General features: G+C 44.6%; 1 protein-coding gene across 11 annotated transcripts in view; it reads right to left on the bottom strand.

Moving 5' to 3' along the window:
• Window positions 1-1,672: 1,672 nt before the first annotated feature.
• RAP1A (RAP1A, member of RAS oncogene family) overlaps window positions 1,673-17,994 on the bottom strand; it is a 42,451-nt gene continuing 26,129 nt past the window's right edge. For all 11 annotated transcript variants that reach the window (XM_055819575.1, XM_055819573.1, XM_055819574.1 and 8 more), the window contains exons 4-9: window positions 16,250-16,318; window positions 14,611-14,667; window positions 13,012-13,152; window positions 7,897-8,040; window positions 4,514-4,636; window positions 1,673-2,383 (exon numbers count right to left, since the gene is read on the bottom strand). In XM_055819575.1, the coding sequence (XP_055675550.1) occupies window positions 4,550-4,636; window positions 7,897-8,040; window positions 13,012-13,152; window positions 14,611-14,667; window positions 16,250-16,318 (498 nt within the window). In that variant the 3' untranslated portion in view covers window positions 1,673-2,383; window positions 4,514-4,549. The remainder of the gene's footprint in view (window positions 2,384-4,513; window positions 4,637-7,896; window positions 8,041-13,011; window positions 13,153-14,610; window positions 14,668-16,249; window positions 16,319-17,994) is intronic.

The following is a 17,994-nucleotide window of genomic DNA, read 5'->3' as shown; positions in this document are numbered from 1 at the left end:
GCGCTCGCAGCGCGCCACCGCCCCCCCGCGCCTGGGCACCCCCTCCGGCCACGTGCGGGGGGGCGGGGCTGCCGCGCCGGGGGGCACGGGGGGGGGCGGCGGGGGGGGGAATGGGGGATGTGCGGGGGGGGGGGGACGTGCGGGGGGGGCCGGGGGCGGTGCCGGGGGGGGATGTGCGGGGGGGGCCGGGGCGGTGCCGGGGGGGGATGTGCGGAGGGAATGTGCGAGGGGGGGCGGGGCGGGCAGTGCGGGACCGGCCCCACCGCCCCGCCCTGACGTGACGTCACCAGCGCCCCCGCCTCGGCCGCTTCCCGCCAGCGCCCCCCAGCGGCGCAGCCCGGGATCGCCCCCCCGGGACCCTCGCACCCCGGACACGCGCACACGGCAGCCAGGAACGGGCGGGTTCAGCTCCACAGAAGAGGCGTCTGGCGGCCGGCACGTACATTAAAATGACTTTATTACTAAAATATTTTTACATGTAGCAAAGATACGCGCCCCGCACGCGCCGCAGCTCGGCCCCTCCAGAGCGGGGCAGGGGGCATCCTGCTCGGGCCACCAGCCACAACTGCCCTCCGAGCAGCCCCTACGCGGGCTGATGTTTTCACACTCTCATCATCCAAACACTTTCATCCAGTCTCGTTCGGGCTGCATTTAGAAACTGGGATCCCTCTGGAATTCAACAGCTGCATCAGTAACATCGTTTTTAAAAAAACCCCATTTATAGAAATTTCTCCCCCTGGTTTCCAGTAAAACTCTACAACAGGTCCAGGAACAACTGTTCACTACGTATTACATTTGGGTTTCCCATTTAAACAACCAGGACAACGTCCATCCTGAGTTTTCTCCACTGTGAAGAAACGTTTCTCTTCTCACTTACTGGGAAGCGAAGCAGGAGCGAGTCCCGCACGGCCAGAATTCCAGCAGCATCGCGCCAAGGACGGGCCTCCAGTACACAGGAGGATCGAGGCTGAGCACCCACTGGGCTCTTCCTATCCTGCTCTTACAAACTTGGTGAAACCAACAGGTATTTAATAGAAAAAAAAAACCAAACACCAAACCAAACAACAAAAGAAAACAAAACACACAACAAACCCAAAATGAAAAAAAAAAAAAAAATCCCCTTCAGCTGACCTTGCGGATAAGTAACGTTACCCAGATTTGGTCTAAAAATTAAAGCAGCTGTTTGCCTCGTTGAAAATTGTATTTAGACAGGACCAACTTCCAGCTCCACAGCGTCGCGTTGAGATGCTGCCCAGGAGGGATGCGGCAGGCTCCTGCCCAGCGGCTGACACCGTCAGAACAGGGACTCCATCCCAAAGCACACCATCGGGTGACACCAAAAGCACAGCAAAAGTCAGACCTGGATACGGTATTAAACCAAATTTGTACATATAAAAAGAATTGTACAGAGGAAATATTTTCAGCAGAATACAATCTTTAAACGTTCAAAAGAATATACAAAAGTAATTAAAAGTAGCCTTCTGCACTGAAGTGTGTGGTATGATTAAATACATCCAACACGGAGGGGGCGTGAAGACATCGCGTCAGCATGATGGCACAGGGGTGGCATTTGTGATAACAGAATACTTGATCTACCAGAATGGAAGAGGAATTCACAAAACATGGATAAAAACCAAAGCCTGGAAACCGCAACAAAAACACAGAAACAAAATGAAAATGTACTAAAATTTAATCATTCATAAAAGCTGTAATTTAATCTGTGACAGTAAAACACAAGAAGCAATATTAGAGTTGGTTTAGTATATTATATATTTTTGCTTTTAAAGCCATAGAAATCAGTTATCCCAGTTTTTTTTCCTATAAAAGACCCATTTTTCCAAAGCATTATGCACAAACATTTTTAATTAGAATACAATGGCAGAATGAAAATAATGATATTCCGTAACTTTTAAATATAAAATGAAGTCAATGACTCAAAAAGTTATTTGTTGCAGTGAGTTCAAAGGGAAGTTTCAGATAATATATATCTATAGTTATAGATATAATGGTGGAATATTTTTAGTGCTCGATGGGGAGAAATTATGATAAAATGGTCAATATGAAATTTTAATTATAGTAGCAATACCTAACATTTGAAATGCATCCATGCTCCTTTGTATAATCATACACTAGAGTCAATTATATTTATTTTCACATCTGTTAACTGCTATTGCAAAGGAGGAGTACTATTGTCTTAAATTTCCAAGAGATATACACAGAGCAATTTCTTTTCCCAGGGACTGTGTGCAAACCATTTTAAGATCTAATTTCTTCTCGTAGTATATAAAAACAGGAGAAGATTCTTCAGATATGTTATTAATTTCCATAAGGTTTTGAAGTCGGGAATGCTGGCACTTTCCATTTAGGCAACAGTTCTTCATTCCTGAATCTAGAGAAGAAAATAAATAAATAAATAAAAGATGATGGAGGGATGTTTCTCATCCCACTGACGAGATGAATGATCTCGGACAAAGACCCAAAAGCTTCCCCAGACAACTGCCGGCACCCAGGCTTGTAAAAACACGCAGCATTTCAGCACGAGCTGCTTATCTTCCCCCTGTGCTGGGGTTTGGTCCTACCATCCTCCCAGTTCAGAGATACAAAAGAGACGAGACTTTGGAAACTACAACTCCTCAAGAAACAAGCTCTTGTTTTATCACGACGGCAGCAGCACAGCCACAGCCACCGCCCTGATTTCCTGCTGCGGTAACGACAGCCCCCTCCCAACCCACCTGCCCTTCCAGATGGGCGGCCTCCAAGTAGGTTTTGAATTCAGCAATGGACAAACAGTTTCTGCGAGAGGAATTCTGCCTTTTATATTTTAAAATGCTTTGAAAGCCTAACAAGTTGGAGACCGCCCTGAGCCCTACACCAGCTGTCAAAAGCAGGCAATGAACTGGGAAGAGATTTACAAAGAACGAGGGAGACCCTGAAATATTTTGAGCATCTCGAGCAGGTCTGGGGTAGAAGGCAACGTTACAAGAAGCCTCATCAGTGCCTGACCGAACGGCAGAACTCCTTCAGCCGTGCTGCCCTTGCAGTGCCACACTGCTGCTGGTGCCGGGCTTCGCAGCGCGGGATCACGGGCAGGAGGGCGATGGCAGAGCCACGCCAAGCCCGGCACGGAGCACGTTCTCCCCGCGGCTGGGGAAGCCCGTCTCCAAGAAGTCATCCTGGCTGACGGCACACCAGCTAAATTCAGCCTTATCACCTGAGGAACAGGAAAAGCCACTCCAAGACGGGCTCTTCGGTTTCTTTTCCTAAAGCCATTGTTTCCCCACAACCCTAAGCTATTATTTTCTGGCATTCAAAGCTCAGGATACGATACTAATTCTAAGTCATCAGAAGCCAGGTTAACTGCACAGCTCCACTTACCCTACTCAGTCACACCTAGGCTACGTAAATGGCCATCTAGAGCATGAACTTCAGATCTGGCAGCAGACAGCAAGCCACCTGCTTTCAGGAATTCCCAAAATCCTTCTATGGCCAGGAGTTTGTCTGGAACACTGCAGGACACGGGTACTTGAGCTGCTTTTGCCAGCTCTGCTGCACCTATTCATGAAACTGAAGAGCAGAATACAGAGCTGCTGCTGGGGCACAGACACCATCAGGAGCTGGCAGCCCACGCAGCCCAGGATGACAGAGGCGGCAGCCGGTGCAGCATTTACTCCTCCCCAACGCATGCCCGCTGCGCTCGCAGGCTGAACGCGCTTTGCACTACAACCAGGGCCCAGGACCACCTGCTTGCAGCCTGCCCATGTCTTACTGCCCAGCACCGAGATGGGCCGCTCACCCCACGCCCTTCTCTGCTCAGAACAGCGCCACGCAGCACACTCGGCACACTCGCGTGCTAACACGCTGACAGCTCACAGGGCAGCCTAGGTGGTATTTCTGTCCAAAACCTGAAGCTACAGAAATGCTGTTTTCTTTCAGGAGTGCGATGGAACAGCTGCAGGCACACAGAGTACCCTGCCAAGATACACAGGAAGATTATTTATAACTATGTCCAACCTCGGGGTGGCTTTTTTTTTTTTTTTTTTTTTTTTTTTTTGGTGGGGAGCTTTTTATTTCTGTGCCATTGATATCCATGTCCCACCCAAACCAATCTCCTATCGGCCCTGTAACACCTAGGACTGAGGCAGCAGCTGCAGCAATAACACAAGTCATATAGATGCTACCAGATTTCAGCAGAGGATAAGCAGGAAGCAAAACTGAGCCACGGTGGCTCAGAGCAGTGTCACAACACAGAGGAAGAACCTGCAAGAGTAAAAAGGAAGCTCCTGCTGTCACACTCATCAACCCAAGCAAAAGGAGAAAGGGAGAGAAGCAAGGTATTGCTCTGCCAGGTCAGTCAGCGCCACTGACCTTTTAAAAAAACAGGTCCAACAACTGCAGAAGTTTGTATTTGGGAGCAGACAGAAGAAAGAGGAGTGGAGGGAAGGGCAGCGAGTCCTCTCTCTGCTGGGAGCAGCCCACGGTCTGAGCGCCTGAGCTGCAGGAAGAATTCAGACACCTCTTACCTGGCTCAGAGCTGCTGCGTGATGAGAGTCTAAAGCAGCAGACATGATTTCTTTTTAGGCTTCTTCTTTTCCACTGGTGTTTTTCTATTTATCTGTCTGACCAGGTCATAAAAGATCTGAAAATGAGAAACACAAATTGAAAAATCAAAGTGATAAAAACACTACACATGTCAAAAATTAGGCAGATTGGCAAACGGATACTCTTTCCTGGTGGCTGCAGTTTTATCAATTCATTTAAACTGCTTGCATTTACTCCAACATGCTTTCAAGCAGCCGCTCATGGAACAAGAGAGCACAGAGCTCACAGCAGCGTGCAGAATATAAGGGAGCTGTAAACTCCTATCTTGCAGCATCCAGCTTTCTCCTTCAGGCTGCATACAACCAGAGGCTTCAGAGAGTACAGCAATGAAATGGCAACGAGTCCCTTGCTTTGGAAAAGTGGGAGAAAAGGAATGACAACAGGCTTTTTTAGAAGGCAGACATAATATCCTTAAGGATCATCTTCTCACTGGTGATCCCTGGGCTGGTAAGCGTCTCGGCAGAGCGCTGCTTCGCCAGCAGCAGCATGTTCTCACTGCTGTATGGAAAGGCATCTTTTTTCCTTGGCTGTCACCTTCAGAACCAGTCTTTGTTCACCCGCTGCATAGGATGTCGTGATTATTTCCCCTTTTGCCAAACAGATTTGAGCTGTTAATCACTTCACCTTTTTGCCTGGTCTAATCTTTTGAGTTTATTAATAAAACTAGCAAGTAGAAGCAAAACATCTGCCCTGAACTCAGACATTTCCAGACGGGGACGATTACAGGGGCCTCTTTCAGCTGCAGATACAAGTTTCTTGTGAACGCTTTTGCTGTGAGTTGTTTCCCCAGCAATACTCAACCCATTTATAGCAAAATGAGCTTTGCAAAAATGCTTGGAGCTGGGTCGCAGTATTGAGGAGAAATATTTAAACCTCCAGAAGGCTCCACCCTTGTCCTTGTTTACTTTCTTCCTTCCTGGAGTGGCTGACAGCTCACAAATTCTTGTTGATTCCAAGGAAATTCAGAAGATTAAGAAACAGTTTATAACAAATTGCAGCAACTGGTAGTTTAAGATTTTCCAGCTACTACCTACATGAAAAAGCACCCCTACACAGTTAAACAGTTGCAAATAAATGAACGTGACAAGTGGCTTTATCAAGTTCTCATGGAAAATATTTTGTAATATGCTACTGTCTTCTACTGTAAGATTCCAGCAAAAGTAGCAGTCTGTACTCGCAAGAGGACACAGCCAAAATGTTCAAAAGTGTACAGATGAGATACAAAGGAAAAGTTTCTGTAGGATAAACCAATTAATAAGTGGCATCTCCTATGCTGATGCAAACCAGCTTTCAGTATTTAAGCCTCTACAAACAAGAGCCAGGATAATCTGAGTGTGATCATGATGTGCAGGAGTCGTCAGAATTTCTGGAGGCACCAACCATCTCTGCTCTGGCAAATGAGATCCCTGAATGTTTTGAGGCAGTCCCCTCTAACCTTCTCAGGGCTAAGGTAGGGGAAAAGATCCCTCAAAAAAAAAAAAAAAAATTTAGAGTTAGAGCACTTAAGTGCTAGTACTGACTGTAAGTACAGAAGTCTGCAACAAGGTTTGAGGAATGCCACTGTCTCTAAGGAAAGTCAGTGTGGTGCAAGAGCATCACACAGACCACCAGAAGGACACCTGAAGTGCTGCTACAGAGATTGACACTGTATTAAAAACTTACTATCTGGATGAAAGGCTTGTCTCACTTCCAGCAAACGCGTGCAGAAATTTATCACCCTTTAGCCCAGATTTTAAGCAAGTTAGGAAGTCTAAAAGTAGTGAAAAAGCAAAACCAAAACCTAGAAAAATGCAAATGTTTCCTCAGTCCAAGAGCCAGCAGAACAAATAACCAGTAGAGTAAGGTGCTCGATTCACAGTGCTTCTTCTCTGATATCCTCATCTTTTCATAACTAGACAATATAAATTGGCATAAACCTAGAAAATTAAGATCACACTAAAACCAGCAACTGATCTTCCAGATAATTTTCTTCTCTATGATCTGAGTGTCACTGGAGGCAGTAGACGTGACAGGGAAATACGGAGACGCAGGATTCACATGTTAGGGCTGACTGTATGTAAACCATGGGCGTGCTTTCGCCCCAGGACAGCTCAGTGTTCTGCCCCTGGGACAATCCCCTTTCCCACACAGCTCTGGGGACAGCTTTAAGGCACCTCTGGCTAACGAGAGGTCAGTATCTGGCACAAACTGTGGAAATACAAATAAAACCAGAACTTGTTATACTCCATGGTGATCTGTTCAATGACGGAGCCGCTAGTTTCCTCATTAACAGTCATGGTTTTACTACAGCTCAGACACACACACATGCACAAAAATCCCTTCTGGCAGGAGTCTAGCTCAGCGAGCTATATTTACCGGGTTAGATTAGTGCACACTACAGCTAGGCTAATCCCAGCCACAGGAGCTGCAATTCATGCAGCCCCGAGCTCCCTTCCCTTTCAACAGGGTAGCTGCAGTGCTGCACATGTCCCGCTTGCTGCCAACTTAACGCTGGGTCCAGTCCAAGATCCGACTGCTCCTGCTTATCACACAGCCTCCTAAACGGTCCCAGTTATCTCCTGGCACCAAACCAGCTATGCTCAATGGGGTCACCTTAGCTTTTGTGCCTGGAAACCTGGCCTCTGTCACAGTCAGATAATTCACAGCAGAGAATAAAAACTTGGTGCCTGATGTCAAGCAGAGCTCCCTCAGCAGAACTACTCTACCTCAGGTAGCAGTAGGAGGCACACCGATGGCAAAGGCATTTCTCACTTAAACACGGGAAACTGCTTAAACAGGTATATGTCTGGACACGGTCTAGTATGTTAGTGGCTTAACAGAGGCGACCGTGATGGGATCTCTGCTTGAGCAGCCAGATGTACCAGGAATGTGAAAGGCAAATACTTCAGAAACAGCCAGCACTACACAGCACGACAAGTAACACAATGGGGCATAATCCACCTTCTACATAGCAGCAGCAGCTATCTTGAAAAGGTACACTTTCCAGATAAAGTTTATCTGAGAGTCATCTAGTTAACTGGGCTTACTCAGGACCCTCTGCTATTCACACCCTCTTGACACAGGCTATAGAAAGCACTTATCTGCAGAAGTCACCCACCCTTACAGAGAGAAAGGAGCAGATCTCCTTAAAACAAACAGAAACCAGTAGCTAACACCCTGCGTTGCAAGACTTTCTCAGGCTGAGATTTCAGAATCATCCTGAATCTTCCCGATCAAGAGATATATGAAGGACCACATGCTGGATTAATGCAGCATTCATGCTGAAGTAGGAAAGACAAGGGAACAGTTCATAGTTACCTCATTAACGTTGATTTTGGACTTTGCAGACGATTCTAGAAAGGCACAGTTACACCACTGTCTTGCTAAGTTTTGACCCTGTTCTTTGCCGACTACACGCTCTTCCTCCAGGTCACATTTATTGCCAACCAGAATCATTGGAACCTGAAGAGGAGACAAGCAAGGACAAGAGATGCATCAGCAAGTTAATGTACAACATGGACTGTAATACTATGGCTTCCAAAGGCACATGAGGAGGGAGGAAAATACAGACAGTATGAAACCCAACGAAAATCAGAAGGTCAGCAGAGCCGACAGACTGCTGGGAAAGGGTGGAAGAAAGTCCATACTACAGACACCCTGGTTCACAAAAATTAAACACATGGAGGACACCGTAAAACCAAATGGTAATTTGTCAGCATAATCTAAAGTTAGTGAAGATTTATTTTCTGGTCTCTATATCCAACACCATTCTAGTAAAAAACTTCATTTCCAACTGAAATGCATTTCAGGACCTTCACAGGACAGTAGGCTCAACTGCCTGCCGACTTCATCTATTTCAGGCAACTGAACATACAGCACGTGTTTTAAGACACACATTATACATTTCAGCCCCTCTGACCTGTCTTGTCAACCTGTTGTCAAGCCACACAGCAAGAAATGGAAACACCTTCGAAAAGCACTTCCCTGGACACGGAATAAAAAGGAACAGTCCTGTGCAGCCAAGCACTCCCACAGCCCTGTGCACAGGATGACCTGCCTTTCTCAGTTCAACACAATATCGCACTACTGACATGTTTTGCATGCACACAGAAAAGAGGATGTTCAGTACAAAAGCCACAAACGCTGTGCTTGGTATTTGCCAGCTTCGAGTAATTAAAATTTCCAGCTAGTGACCACCTAGCAGCTCAGCTCCTGAAAGCACATCGCTTCCAATAACTAACCTCATGCAATATTAAAACAAACATTTGATACATGTTCAACAGATTCATCCTACACCCATGGGGCAAACACAGGCAAATCATTTGTCCAAGACAATGATGAAAGGGCACCTGCCCTTCTCCTTAAGCTGCTGGCCTTCTAAAGTGTCTGGGCAAGTCACCTTCTCGCTCCTTCATGAGAAAGAAAGTGCCTTGGGGAAACCATTTTCCTTGTGACATTTCCTACAGAAAAGCAGAGAAATTTAATACCGTAGGAAAACGACCTTGGCTGCGGTAAATGCTTATTACCAACGTGTTTGCATCAGGCTGCGCAGAAAGGAGGGGTCCTTGGCTGACAGCCCTGCCACAAATGGCACAAGGGGCAACAGAAAGGACAGGGCTCTTGCTCAGCCATAGCTCACCGGTTTCTCACAGGGGCGGTGATTGTATTTGCTTGGTGCAGTGCGGAGCGCCAAGTACAATCTGCACTCATTAAGTTATAAATCCATTTGTCTCAAAGTATCAGGGTAAGCACTGGTGAGTGTAAGCAGTAGGAGACTTGCTCTCATCAGTTACGTTTAGATATTGAGTTAAAACTCTTTCAGCAGAAAGAAATAGGGCAAAAAGATTAAAACTAGTACTAAGACATCTTAGAAATTAAGGCCTGATATATAATCTCAGAAGGCCTTCTCTGCTTCTCAGGCAGTCTCTACCAAAACTGTAGCTCACCAAGAGGTCACAAATGGGTAGAAAAGACCTTAAACAAGCAAAAAGAAACCCCACTCAAAACACACACAAAAAATCTCTCTGTAACAACCCAAACTACCCACCCGCCGGTGCCATTTCCATACCTACACGGTGATGAGATCGCAGTGCAGCCCCTCCTGCAGGACCCCTCCCCAGCCTGACACCGCGCCCCAGCTCCAGCCCACGCGTTTTCACAGCCAGTTTGGAGACAGACACACAGTTCAGGACTGTCTACGCCTGAGAATTGCGGGTTACTTATCAGTCTGAAGTTTGCTTTTACCACCTGCATCTCTTAGATCGCAAGGGGCAAGACAGCCAGGGCTCAGGTGGATTCTGAAAGGCAAGCCCACAGCAAGGTCTGCAGGACGCGCTGCAGCACACTGCGTGCACACAGCAGCACAGCATCCTGTTTCCCTTACACTGTGTAAAAGTAGAAAAAAATACCTAAAAGAACTGCTGATAATGGGCGTGCACCCTGCTCCATTTCCTGAAACATTTAATTCTTTGAACAGAAAATGAGTACTTTCCAGCTGGAAAATACATCATTATCCACTTCCTTTGGTAATTTACAACACACTGTACATTTTTTATCTACTTCAATGTTAGTACTTGTAGTCTCTTCCCGATTCAACTACACTCAAGATTATTTTCTGTATTTAAAACTCACAGCCACACTGATTAGAAAGTGATCACATATTTATTTTTGAGAAGTTTTACTTATTACGTCAGAAACCTGGAGTCACAATACAGATGAGGCAAATCCAAATAAAAGCTTATTTTGCATTAGAAACTGACAGGGTATTAACAACTGTATCAGCTTAATCCCATTCTTTACAATTTTCTAGACAGTCAAGAGAAATTATCTCACACCAAAACATGAAAATGTGTTTTCAACATGTTCAGCAATAAAAGATGTGAAACAATAGGGAAAAAGGGTGATACTTAGTTGGGTAAACACTGCACCTTTGGAAGACATGAAAACCTGCATCGGGTTATTTCAGAAGGTTAACTGTTCACCATGGACCCAAACCCAGAGTTTGATGAACAACTAGCTTTGGATCATTTACTATTTCATGTAGAAGACTGAAATTTAAACTTTGTTAGACATAGATAATTTAATGGCTTAAATACTGGGATTTAAAAAGACAAGTTCTGCGAGTAAGTACAGGGAGGAGTGCATTTTCCTAACTCAGCAGAACACTGCTCCAACGTTCAAAAGGTTCTCAAGCTTGGATTCAACAAGTAACATCTCCCTAACAAAATAAATACGTGAATTTTAATAATTAAATCAAATCACTGAAGTAAAAATGAAAGCAACAGTCTCTATTGTCCGACGAACTTGACCAGCTTACAGTGCAAATTCCCCTCCAGCGAGTGCAGCTGAGCGAAGCGCTGGGCTCTGAGCGAGAGGCTAATAAAGGACTCGCGTTACCAGGGATTTATGCAAGCATAATCCCTACCTAAATGAAAATCAGTTTTGCATAAATAGAAGTTGTGCTTGTTAAACCAAGGAGGGAACCAAAGCCATTCAAAACAAGGTAATCGGGATACGGGACAATGAAGATCCAGGAGAACAAAGCAGCCCGAGCGGTTGCCCTCGGCCGCCGAACAGCTGAGCTGCGGGCTGCGCCCGTCACCACACACTGCTCAAACTGCACCTTCCTGAATGGCCACTGAAATACAATGCACACTGCTTATTTAGGATTTGACCTAAATACATGTGCCAGCCCTGTTTGCCTCTCATCACCGCTGCCCCAGCGCCGGATGGAGAGAAGGGCTGCGAGCAAGAGGCTGCTGCTTCCACCGCTCCGCTCCGGAGCCGCACGGCAGCTGACACAACCCAAAAGCAATCGGCATCAAAGTGGCTACGTTTAAACTGTCAGTGGAAAAAAACAGACAATCTTTTTCACACTCCTCAGGGCAAACCCCTGAATACATTACCAGCTGTTAGGCAAAAAAAAATTAAAAAAAAAAAAAAAAAAAAATAATTCAGCTTCCTTTGGAGGAAGCCTACACAGCAAGAGTTCCCACTCATGTCCAACCAGCCACATGGCTACCACAGCAAAAGCCACCTGCAATCTCACCTACATCACATGTTTAGAAATTAAAAACCCACCAAGGAGTCCCCTGTGGGAGCTGGGGCCTGAACTGGAAACATGGTAAATAGTTTTCTGTTTTCTTCTGTCAAACAGGACTGAATGCAAACTATCTTAATGTAATTTTTCCTTATTTTAAAAGGGTTTTAAACAACTAAAATTATGACCTTGCATCACTAGCCAAGGCTCTTTCAGAGTCTCTTAATGATTTAATTCATTAACTGTGTGGTCTCCTTAGGGTTACAGATTTTGTATGACAGAATGAACGAAGAGATCTGTTGAGAATTTAAAAGCCTCAGACTGAGGGTGGCCTGCAGAGTGCCATCACCGTTCACAGGGACGGGCACGCCGCAGTGCGAAGCTGAACCCTCCCTGCTCACATGTGCATGTCACAGGAGCAACAGACCCTTAAGCATCCTCCTGTCCTTCAGAAAGGGATAAGCACATTTTCACAGGATAACCTAAAATCCTGTAGAAGTTTTGGTTCTGACGGATTTGGGTGGAGCTCACAAACCAAGAGACTCCGCACAGCTGCAGTAAGGGCATCTCTACTTCACGCGACAAGACCCAGGGCTTGGGGTCTGACAAACCACTTCAGTTACTGGAGCGGAGGCGACCAAACAGGCTCCCATCCCTCCTTACCAGCATTCTTGCACAGAGGAATGAAAATAAAGGAACATTCAGTGATTTTTTTTAAAAAAAAGGCTGTTAATACTAATTACAATTAAATTACAAAGCACAGTTTGGCCAATAAGCTGAATGTGTCCTTTCTATTTGCAGTTCAAGTTCATCAACCTGGATTACGACCCGTACGCCTGTGAAGGGCACAGAGGGCGCAGCGTACAACACCGCCCCGCTCCAGCTGGAGAGCCCTCCCAGCTGACCTTCAGGAGACGCCATGGCTTTGGACTTCAACTTCTGCTTCGTACATTCGGGAAAAGCAATGCTAGAGTCTCCTTTAAGAGAGCTGCACACCTACTAAGAACATAATTACTGGTGAGTTCGACTGTTATTTTTCCTTAACTTTGAGGGAAATCAAGTACCACTAAAGCACAGTTAAAGAAGAAAAAGCAAATACTGGAGTTAAAAGGAGCGGGGCAGAAACTAAATGTTTTCAATCAGCTCCCACCATTTCCAAAGACTGTTACAGCTCCCAGCACATGTGAAGATCTGCTTTCACTATGCCCCTCAGCAGGTGTTGGACCTCAAACACCACCACTGAAAATAACAAACAATGCTAATGAAACTTCCTTCGACGCTAAACTCTGCTATACAAGCAAAGAATATTCATAGAAATGTTGCTCACAAACTCCTGGATGTTTACTTACAGACACATTTTAACCATTTGCAGAAGAAAAAAATAGTCTACTTACATCTTCAGTGTCCTTAACCCGTAAAATCTGTTCCCGCAGGTCCTGTAAGTCGTTAAATGTGGACTGTGCTGTTATAGAATATACTAGTGCAAACCCCTGGCCATTCTTCATATAGAGATCTCTCATTGCTGTAAATTGCTCCTGGAATCAAATATTTTTTTAAAATAATTAGCTAGTGAATGCAGCTAACGAACATTTACAAAGAAACACTTTTACTGTAATGGACAAAAAAATAAATCACCGTACAGCATGCGTTTATATTTTTACTCCTTACAGAAATCTACTGATGCATGCAAATTTAATAAAAGCACTAACACATCTCTTTCCCTTTGTTCCCCCCCCCCCCCCCGCCCCGAGAAAAAGACTTCTTGAAAAAATGGGAAAAAGATCAAGAAGAGCAATGAAAATGTATCTGCAGACAGACTGTTGTATGCCCCAAATATAATACAAGGTATTAAGATTTGGTTGACATATTTTGTAGTGATCTTCCATTTATTTTCTGATATGGTGTTAAGCACGAGTCTGCCATCGCAACAATTCCCCAGACAACAGATATGGACTGGAAATTCAGTTCCTCCTCTAACACCACATTGAAACAGGCCTAGGTGTCCCACACTCACGATTTACTGTGAGCACGACTGCGTGGGAAGGCACTGCCTGACCACCTCTGAACATATGCAACTGTACAGTAGTCATCTCTAGCATGAAAGTGGCTTAAAGGTTCAATGCAATGAAATGCAAGAGCAGGCTGGAAAATCTGTACCAGATCAGAGCTGCCTTTGTCCAAGCCTTTGAAAGGAAGCTTTACCAGAACTGTGTAACAATGATTTCTGCTTCCACGCCTTCACATTGCTGTTGATAGTTTTCAAAGCTTTCTAAATAAAACTGACTGTTAGGGAGCGTGTCCTCCCCTTGTGATGTGCACTCAACCATTACAAGGTCTGTTTACTTAGTGACAGGCCTGTGTGTGGCTGTCGGTGACACTGGTGTGGCAGTAGGCGACACTGGCACGGCAAAGGGCGCCGTGGCGTAGCCCCGGCTGCTCCCAGGCTGGAAGGATGACATGGGCCTCCCAAAGCTGCAACGGCAGCGCCAGGAAGGTGCCGCCTGGGTAAAGGAGTATTCCTTGGCAGGTACAAAATCTTTACTGGTGCAATCCTCTCCACGTACGCTGAGGCGACCTGCTGTGAGGCACTCCCTATGCACTGCCTGGAAGCAGCTTCAGTCTGTGTCTGTGTGCTCTGGCCACCTGCAGACTTCACACGTAAAATTATCCCGTATCAGTATGCTGATAGCGCGACGACGGTGGATGGCAGAGCAGAGGTGAGTGGCACAGCATGCACCAACCTTTGTGTCCCAACACTGGGGCACCAGCTGGCAACAGGTTCACAACGCTGCTGGCAGGGCTGCAGAAGGCTCATTCACCACGCTGGGTTTTGGTTTGCTTAACAAAAGCATCCCGTTTAAATTACTGCAGCTGATCTATTGGTTTTGCTTGGGCCGGATTACTGTTCTAGTCTAAGTTGTAATCTTAACATCTCATCATCTCATTCTTAACAAAGAAACCCCATACCAATTAGAAAAAGAAATTATACTTACTGTCCCTGCTGTATCGAGGATTTCAAGCATACACTGTTGACAGTCTACTTCCACTTGCTGGGGAAAAAAAAAAAAAAGAGAAGAGACAAACACAATTAAAACTAAAATGTCTGAAATGGGACAGGCAAGAGGAATCTCAGCTTAATTTTTACTTCTGTCGCAAAGAGCTCTGTAAGCAAGCTGCCCAGCTGCACTTCACCAACACTAAGAGAAGCACCACTATTAGAGGATTAATTATGCCCCAAGCCAGGCATTTGGGTCAGCTCAGGGACTCTGCTGATTACAAAGGCTTAAATGAGCAGCTCATTGTAAACATCTCAACATAAGTGAGATAACATCCACCCTTACAAATCCAAGGACCTTAAACTTCAATTTCTTTTTGCTGCTGGGGGAGAAGGGAGTAAGGAAAAAGAAAAAGTAAAATATTTAGTAATCCTCACAGTTAGGCTTAGCAAGTCTTCCACTCACTGAGAAATGTCTCAGATCCAACAACGGTAATTCCAGGAAAGTCAAATAAATTTAAAAGCAGAATTCATCACACAATTTACATTTAATTATCACAGGCACAAATGCTACAGGCTTTTGTTTTATGTTTTGGTGCCTTTAATTATGGTAACATTTATGCTAATCTGTAAAACAATGGATTACTTGACATCAATCGAGTGAAGAAAGCGGCTCTGTTGGTAGAATTACGTAACATGGCAGCATCAGGGATCCTGACAAGGACTTTTGCTCAGCAATTACAAGCCTGCATCTAAAACAGCTGTAAAGAATTCTATATGCCTTCAAACCAAGCAGAATGCATTTATACTACATGGCAAATTAGCCATTCCTAAAAGAAAACAACAAAAGGCAACTGCTACGCTACAGTAATATAACCTCTGTGATGAATGGTGTATGTATCCTCTATAACAACTCCTACAGGTAGCACACATGTAGCAAATACGGGTATCTTTTATGTTTTGAAGTAATAATTATATGTCAAATTACAGCAAACAGATCTGAGTAACAGTCTGACCCTAGTTTGGTTGAGCTGTTTCTATCCCCAGGCATCAAGCAGAAGCACTGGCAGGAGGACAGGCAGTACATTCACCTGCCAACCACCACAGCTCATATCCCAGTACAAGTGGAAATTGGTGATGGTTCAGGAACACACACCAGACTGATCTCTGGGCAGGTGTAGTAACCTCTAATGAAGAAACAGGCAAAGAGTGGAGAGCTGCAGCCTCAAACCGCCTCAACTTGAGTCACCGGAGATTTAAAGTGAAAGCTCTTGGATGTATGGAGTAACACAGGTTTAATCCTCCTGTTAAACAGAGCTAAGTTAGGGAGCAGCCCAATTAACAGCAAAATTTGTCATTCCCTGGTAATAAAGCTTTATAGTAGCCGATACAATTTGTCTGATTGCATTCTGATGCCCTAAGCTAGCAAGCTCCCTTTGGCTTTACAGAGTACTTATCTGCATGAAACCATTTCCAAGACTGATGCTTTTCTACTCATCGCTTTCCTGCTCCGCTTTTATGCAGCCATTACATTTTCTCAGAAAAGATCCCTTCTCATTCCGATAAGCTTTTGTTGCACTATTAAAAAGAAGCGAGCTCTCTGAGACTTGAAAGAAATAAAAATGATGTTATTTTACCTTTCTGTATGAATCTTCTATTGTTGGGTCATATTTTTCAACAAAAATTCCCTGAACAAACTGTACAGTCTGAGGAGAAAGGAAAGAATAAAAAAGTTAAGTGAACTGAACAGGACCAGTAACATTTACCAAAACGCAATTCATGAAAAAGTAACACCACAAAAACTACTCAACACTGCTGTTAAAACTCAACAGAGCACAAAAAACCACACAAATTTTCAATTTTTAAAATTAAAAGTTTGCATACATTCTCTTGTTTTAAGAACCGCTTTATTCAGGCTTTTTTTCCAAACTTTTTTGAAATGTAAACCATTTGCTTGCTTGCTTCTTTCATAGAAGATTATATCCTCAAAAATGTCTTTACTTCACATTGACTTTAGAAGACTAAAAAACACCAAATATGGAAGACTTGAAATTTAATCAGAAGATCTGGCAATCTGTACAGTGTGGAAAAGTACGGTATGGAAAATCCACATTTCAACTCAAATCATAGTAGAGTTACAGTGGAGCTACCCTGAATTACATGCCCTGAGCACAGACATATTTCAGAGCAGCAAGTTAAACCTGGAGTGTCTCCAGACACTCAATTTGTATTGAACCACTAAAGGAAGAGGCATCATTCATTTCAAAGAGGAAGCCTTTCTTCTATATAATTATTGAAAGCAAATCTACTCCAAACATTCCACCCAGCTGTCATTCGGACGTGGCCCGTCTCTGGACATGCAGGCTCTGTGCGTGGCCTGCTTTGGCTCCTGTCAGTCCGCAGCTTTACTGGTCCTCTGCATGGCAGAGCTTGCCGTTTCTTTTTGCCCCGCGTCCCCACGCTCTTACCTACAATAATCTGTAATAACAGTACTGCAGCACAGGAGTGTCCAGAGGTTGCGCTGATGTTGGTAAAACAAGGTGGTGTGTGTTTGTAAAATTAAGCGCCAAGATCCCAGCACTTAATTTTGTCTCTTTAAAAATCAACAAACACACCCACTACCTTTTGCCAACTGAATTTCCCACAAGTTTTTAAATACAAATCCTGCAAAGTTGCTACCTGTTTTGAGAAGCTGTATTTTATCTGGACAGAAGGCTGAGACTTTTCTACAAGAGCGTTCACACTTGTCACGCAAGTACTTGCAAGCTTTTTGAGTGGCATATGCCAGATACACATAGAACATCTTGCTGTATGCTGGAAACTGAGCAGTTCTTCAGTTTGCTTTCTTTTATCATAAGAAGAAAAGATTTCTAGCACTACCTCATTTAAAAATCATCCTGTATCACTAAACCTCTTTCACACTCTAACAATCAAAGCCTTTGCTTCTCCAATATTTTCTTGTCACACTGAATGGTTGTCCCAGCCTGCCTTTCAGATAACAGATCTCAGCAAAATCATCATCTTAAGATACCACTGTTAACGTGGGTTAGTGTTATACCAGCAATGGAAACCAATAATAATAATTGTAGGTTACAGATGACATTTTAGGATTCTCAGCAGAGCTGCTAATCGAAGAGGATCCAAAGAAGGTTTCTATTTGCCAGGAGGCTAACATTCGAGCACTGAAGTCTGTCACATCTGTACCACTCTATTCTGGGAACTGTGTTTGCGCACCAGCCTTCACTGTGGGACTCTGACAAACCACTCACGACATTTCAACTTTCTACAGTAACACTCAAGAGTCTTATTTCATATCCACAAACACAGTATTGCTCTGGAAGAAAATTAACTGAACCCACGCATTCTCTTTTCAAGTTGTTTT

This window comes from Falco peregrinus, chromosome 16, assembly GCF_023634155.1.
Source record: "Falco peregrinus isolate bFalPer1 chromosome 16, bFalPer1.pri, whole genome shotgun sequence".
Taxonomy (NCBI): domain Eukaryota; kingdom Metazoa; phylum Chordata; class Aves; order Falconiformes; family Falconidae; genus Falco; species Falco peregrinus.
This window is presented reverse-complemented; position numbering and strand designations above follow the sequence as displayed.